This window comes from Pundamilia nyererei, unplaced genomic scaffold, assembly GCF_000239375.1.
Source record: "Pundamilia nyererei isolate P.nyererei 1_Seehausen unplaced genomic scaffold, PunNye1.0 scaffold00235, whole genome shotgun sequence".
NCBI lineage: Eukaryota > Metazoa > Chordata > Actinopteri > Cichliformes > Cichlidae > Pundamilia > Pundamilia nyererei.
In genome coordinates this window covers 358,751-365,538 of record NW_005187636.1, presented here as the reverse complement: position 1 = coordinate 365,538, position 6,788 = coordinate 358,751, and the positions used below count along the sequence as shown (strand labels likewise).

Genomic DNA, 6,788 nt, shown 5'->3' with positions numbered 1-6,788 from the left:
TACATGTAAACACACACAACTGGAACGGTAACTGACAAGCACTAAGTATTTACATTAAGGACACATTAAACTTATGCATATGTCAAAAGAAACCAACACGAGGCATTTTAATGTTGCGTCCCTGCAGCCTCTGGGTGTGGGATGGCTTCAGCTACTTCTCATTTTAAGCATGGGCAGCATTTACACAAAAAAAGAGAAAAAAAAAAAGAATAGAAAAATACAGTATCTCACAGCAACACACATTTTATGCTGAAAAAGAATCATTCTGCCTTCAGCCTACTGTCGAGGCTATAGGATTGCTGATTGTCATGTCTTCAGTTTAAAAAAAAAAAATCATTATATGCTTATTTCCTCCACCGTAAGCACAATTTGCTTCATTTAGGCTTCCATCTTGAATGAACCCAATCCAAACAAAGCAGGAGTAATGACATTAAAACTAAATCTTGAGAACACTGCGTTTTGACAGAAGCACCACACTGCTTCAGGCCTTACATGAGGTTTCACAGGTCTGTGGTGGTTCCAGTCCCATCCCAGTCGACTACACAACAATGACATTGCCAGCACTGGTAACTCTCGACTCAAACATACAGGATTTAAACAAAGTGATCAGTAGGAGTCAAATTCAGAACTCAAAGGAAGGTCAGTCAGTCTTTGGTGTCTTTGGAAAAATATCAGTAGATTTCCTTTGAGTGCAAAAACAACTTAACCCGGCACTGTCCACCAACCTGAGGCAGAGAGAGATCAGTTCCATGGTCGGGTGAGAAATGTCCATCTATGCATTTTTTTTAAATTTCCGGAGTGGTGGAGTGGTGGAGCATATCCCAGCATGCACTGGGCAAGAATCAGCACCTCTGAATAGTTGGGATTTAAAATTACTTAAATTTTAGCAAAGGAATTGAATTACAATTAGCTATGAAATCTGAGCTTTAAAACAGGTTTTGTTGTTAAATATTTGTCGATGTTATGTTGCCTTTACTAAAGGCAGATAAACAGTTTTCTTATTTTTTGTCAATTAAATGTGTTTAGGAGATATCAGAATACTTTCAGGCCTCAGCAGGCAGCATAATTCACAGCTCCTAGATGCCACAAGCAACATGTGGCCATATCCTGTTAGAGGCAGCAATCATATCAGATCATTAGCACCAATATAAGGCAGTTACAGGGAAATAACAAAATGATCCATACCAAGAATCCATAAAATTAAACCCATCTTCCTGCATCTGCAGGTTGACGGTAGCCTGCATTTCTTCTGCAGTCGTTTTTTGTTGTACAGTCCAATGTTAGCCTTATGCATTGACACAAGTTCCATTTGATAACAGTCCAACCCTGCCAGCAAAAAAGACATAAATTAAAAATAGAAAAAGAAAACATTCATTTGGCTTTGAGATCTTTGGAGTTTTGTCTTCCTCTAGTGCAGCACAGTGGAGTTCCAGTAGTCTTTCTTTCTTGTAACTCTTCAACTGCTTCTGTCTTTCTTTCTTTTTTTTTAAATCCACTCTACATATTCCACCACAATTCTCCGTTGCAATCATATGGCCAGGTACTGTGGTTTTGGTAGCTTTGGTGGTCTTTTAGGCCTCAGAGGCAGCCTGCGGTTTGAGTTCTGCTTTCTCCATGGCAGTGCCGTAAGGGTCAGATCGTTTGAAGAAGCCCAACTGCAAGAAGAAAAAAAACCATTTCAGAAATGCAGGAAACATAAACGAGAACAGACAAAATCACATTCATTGATCTTTCAGATCAAAACCATGCTATGCTTCTTTTTATATCACAGCAGTACTCACTCTGTATAAGATGTATATGAGAAGAGCCAGAAGCAGTAAACCAGCCAGAATAGCCAAGATGATGATCCACAGTGGAACTGAGTTCTCAATATCCGGCTTGTTCCAAACCACTGGAGTCACCACCTGAGGATGACAAGACAAGATGTCTTCTTCCAAACTACAACAATACAAAAATATGTACTAAAAATATAGATTTGTGTGAAATGAACAAGTTCTAATAAATTGAATAACTTAATAAACACATTAAATACCTTTTTGTTTCCACTGGGAAAAAGTTTAGGCTGGATTGCATATGGCATCTTCTTCACACGGTATTCTGCCAGGCACTCCAGCACATATTGCTTATAAGCTCTCTGAAGAAGAAAAAAGAAATTACATTCAAAAATGCATATAATATACTAGTTATACACTAGGTGGCGACATTGACCATGTGCATCTCCCTGCGAAACACCCTTTAGCATTCCTACCCTATGAGAAGCTGTGATAACCAAATATTAAATTTTCAGTACATACCACATAGATGGGAAATAATCTGTGTATTTTAGACATGACAAACACTGGTAGAAGCTGCAGTATGAACACCAGTGTGGAGCAAACTGCATCCTCAGAAAGCAACTGTTGTCTCATTTGTTTAGGCAAATATGCGTAACTGGTAATACTGTTAACTGATTCAGAGCTGCTGCTGAGTACAAATTGATCACAACCAAACATGTCTTACTGACAACTCCAACTATTTGCCTTTCCTAGCAGCACATTTGAGGTTGAGTCTCAGTGTTGTTTTAATAACGCTTTAATAAAAATGGCTTCTTACTTCCTCCCAGAGCCTGACATGAGAAAATATACAGCCACTGGTAGGGGAAGATCAATTTATTACTGTATTTTGTCTTATGTTTGGAAGATATGTAAAATGTACAGTATGTGTGTGGGGAGTTTGTATGGCAAGGTTCTTCCCCCACAAACCTCAGTGAAGGTCTCAGCCCAGACACGGGATCGCATTTTAAGGATAGCTGTAGTCCCCTTCTGCAGAAGACCCACATTGCATTCAACTTTCCAGCAGTCCACAGTAGAGCAGTTCTGTGCAAACAGAGAGAATGCCATCATTATGATGCGGTTAGCGATGTTAAATACATGTCAAGCCATTTTGTGCGAGAATACCATCTGAAAAAAAATGTATTCCCACTAAACTTAAATAATATGACAAAGCCTAAATTCAAGTGGAAGTTATTAAAGCAAATCTAAAAACTAGCAGAACAGATAAATAAAAGCCGGTGGAACAAATATACAAATATAACAAAGAACCCAATGTTATGATCCCTATTGCATGCCTGCTTCGAATTAGATTGAAGGAATGTCATGAGACTGTAAAAATGCAGCATGCACCACTCGCCACATTATTGCCCAACCACTAAAACCAGCCCATTTTTCTCAAGACTGTAGAGTACACAATCTTAATTAGATCCCCATAGTGCAGCTTGATACATTTAACATTTTAAAACATGTGCACACTCTGTTTTAAAGGTACTGTAGCCAGACCACCCCTAGACTGAGAGGTTTCGGCGGGTTTCCTGCGGGAACCCATTAGTTTACTTATTACACAGAGAAAGGCAAAAGTAGGAGAAGAGGGTACCCGCCTAGTTCCTTTAGGCTCAGTCTTAGACAGACTTAATAATTATTCAGACAGACAGAGAGCATATCAGTCTGTTTCCGTTCGGTAGTCATGCTTGATGCCCAAGGGCAGCAGGGCCTCAAAGGTTTGTGAAAATGACATGCACATGGTCGAATGCCAAAGATGCCTCAGACCCAGTTCCCACATATATCCTCACTGGCAGGATTATGTGGTCAAGAGCTGGATCATGGAGGCATGGATCCTTAATAAAATGACAGTTGAGCTTGAAAACACAGCTACTGTACGGAAGCGGTCTGTAAAGTTTTACAATTACGCTTCAATGGTGCTAATAATAAATTAGGTGGTTTTGAATCAGAGTGTTGATCAGGTAAAACTACTGTTAACTGCAGCCATATTTCAAGTAAGATAATGAGAGCATTTGGTAAGGTAAAACATAACAGAACTATCAAATACGTGGAAGCCCCTTTTCATATATGACATGCTTGATGTTAGATTTATAATTAGTTAATCTTGAAGCTGACAGTTACCGTTGCTGGTTCATAAATATGGCAGTCATTCAACATTAATGAGGACAGAATTAAGACTAATACGTGTCTACAGTCAGTATGTTAATAGATTGTTAATAAAGAGGACTTTGGTTCAGCCCCTGATAAAGATAAACATCTGCCAGGTATCCCAACTTGGTAAACCCATGAGGTTTTAAAGGCCTTAAACATACATGTAAAGCGCTCGGCCATTATTAGCCTACAAATTTTTTCCATCCTTCCATTTTCTTAGCAGCTTGTCCAATTCAGGGTAGCAAGGTGGCTGGAGCCTATCCCAGCTGTCATAAGACGAGAGGCGGGGTACACCCTGGACAGGCTTGCAGTCCTTTGAAAGGCTAACACAGAGAAACAGGCATTCACATCTACGGACAATTTAGAGTCACCAATTAACCTAACATGCAGGTCTTTGGACTGTGGGAGGAAGCTGGAGTGCCCAGAGAGAGCCCACACAAGCACAAAGAGGACATGCACAGAAACACCCCAGTCGTCTGGTATCTTTGAACCAAGAAGTCCTGCTTTTAGCAAGCAGAAAAGTCTGTAAAGTGGTTTCAAATGTATTACATGTGCTAGAACAATAAGATCTACCACTATTATCTTCAAAGAGCTCCCCATTCAGTGCCACTGAATGTTGCATGTCCCACAACACAATGAAAGTGAGGCCATTTTAAACTAATCAAAGTAATTTGGAAGTCTTTTGAGTTTTGGTGCAGTTAATCCCAGTCCTTCAAAAACTAAACAGGTCATCTACAATTCTCACCATCTCACCTTCTCTGACCACAAAACAGTAATGCATTCTGATCAAGACTCGTGCTGAATGGAGATGTCTATTCTCTCAGGCATAAGGAAAAAGTGCAGACACAAGAGAAACAGGAGAAAGGGCTGCTTCATACTAGAGTGTCATTGGACATGCTTGATAAACGACCACAGTTAGGAGAGACGGGCACAGAGACAAAGACTTCTTTGGTAGAGGCAGGTATCCACAGACAGAGGGAGATAGAGCAGCTACCTACAGCTGGGTGGATCAATAGGACCAGTGTGTGGGGGCTGAGCAGGCTTATAACACCCAGAGCCAAAAATTAGAGACAAGTCTGTGAACTAAGCAGTGCATCACAGTCAAAAAGCCTCCCATGCCTTTTTCCCCACCACTACTAAAGGCTCTTTAATGTTAATCACCACAATGGGACAAGCCTGTAACCTCTGACCCCTCCCTTTTAACGACATCATAACCTAATTTCCCGTCCCCAGAGCTTCATGTAGGAGCAGGGCCAGTGTCACCAAAACAGGGTCGCACAGAAAAGCATCAAATCTATAGTTTCAAATATAAGTTTATGTGTGGTGCAAAAATGAATTTACTTCCATCATCATATTTACTCCAAACTACAAACTAAAGCTTGTCATTCCTTTGCTTTAAAGACACTATCACAATCAGTCCCCGACTGCTAGACTCCACCCTTTTGTCCGACAGTGTTCATTCATGCATAAAACATGTTGCTCTTACAGAATGTGACAATTTCCCGCTAAGTGCCTTACCAGGTTAGTCAAATGAGCAAGCTGATTCTTGTGGACGTCCCTCCTCTCGAGGCGATGCTCATGGCCCTTTAGCGCCAGAATAGGTGACTCCGTGGATGAGCGCTGGAGCTAAAGGAAAACAGAAACACACCAGCCACCCATTAGAACAACACAGATACTGACCTCACTAGGCAAAAAAGTGCACCACCCTTTCTGTCAATATAAGACCTAATGTTAGCATGACCCTGAGGCTTTTTGTCATTAATCAGAAGCATGTGAGCTCTACTCCTTATGGATTCCCATGGAAATACACCATACTTAGCAATTCACTAGGGGGTGGGAAAAACATTAGATCACAGCTAAGACAGATGACCACTCACAGCTCTGCTCAACATCTGTCAAACGTCACATGTAAACACAAACAACCACACTAAAATGTTTTGCCCACAAAATCCCCAAGTTACAACTTAGTATGAGGGGGTGTTGTAGATGAATGAGTGTGTTGCTGGGTGAGGTGGTTCATCAAGCTGTGCTGAGCATAGGGAAGAGTTTGAACTTCAAAGCAGTGGTGGGGAAAGTGTCCTGGGTGGAGTCGAGATTCAGGGTGGAGAAGGTGGGTGTGGGCCAACCGTTGGGAATCACACAGGGAAATGATGGGAGATCTTCACTCTCTGACTTTGCCTCATTTGACCCTGAGAGGTGTTCATCTGAATGTCACTCACTTTAAGGTTTCGGTGGTTCATGTTTTTGTCAGCTGTGCAGTTAATGGGGCCTTCAGTGGAGAACTCCAGAGGGTAAAGGAGAGTTTGACCTTGGACACGGAAAGGGCAGCGCAGCTCAAGTAGGGTGTGGCTGATCCTACTAGGGCCATTGTTCACAAGCTGGAAAAAGGAGTGAAAAAGAAACATTTTACTATATCAAACATTTAAAAAAACTGTAAGAGTCCCCTTAAGTTTTTCATTTGTTTCTCCAAGCAGTTTCTTTCCCATGCTGAAATATTAATATCTGGTGTACTTTTTTTAATCCACAAATCCATGGATCTGCACTGGCGCAAATCCCACCGTGTGATCTGGTTTTCCTCCTCCTTCTTTTTTTTTTTTAAACTGTAATATCTGCTTTCCAACCCAATCTGCTCAACCCCACTGAGCATGCACAGCTAACATCGATTACCTCATAGATGTGTTCCACGGCAGGCCCAACGTCCACCTCCACGTTGTAATTTTTGGTCAGTTTCCAGTTGGCCGGCGGAAAGAAGACCTTATCTGGTCGAGACACACTTAAAATGGGAAGGAGGGATATGAGAGTATGTGTAGGGAGGCACTAGGG

General features: G+C 41.3%; 1 protein-coding gene across 1 annotated transcript in view; it reads right to left on the bottom strand.

The window, feature by feature from the left end:
• Nucleotides 1–268: 268 nt before the first annotated feature.
• itga5 (integrin, alpha 5 (fibronectin receptor, alpha polypeptide)) overlaps nt 269–6,788 on the bottom strand; it is a 31,320-nt gene continuing 24,800 nt past the window's right edge. The window contains exons 24-30 of the mRNA XM_005749009.1: nt 6,633–6,738; nt 6,185–6,343; nt 5,484–5,591; nt 2,742–2,855; nt 2,033–2,134; nt 1,782–1,904; nt 269–1,655 (exon numbers count right to left, since the gene is read on the bottom strand). Coding sequence (XP_005749066.1) covers nt 1,572–1,655; nt 1,782–1,904; nt 2,033–2,134; nt 2,742–2,855; nt 5,484–5,591; nt 6,185–6,343; nt 6,633–6,738 — 796 coding nt within the window. The 3' untranslated portion in view covers nt 269–1,571. The remainder of the gene's footprint in view (nt 1,656–1,781; nt 1,905–2,032; nt 2,135–2,741; nt 2,856–5,483; nt 5,592–6,184; nt 6,344–6,632; nt 6,739–6,788) is intronic.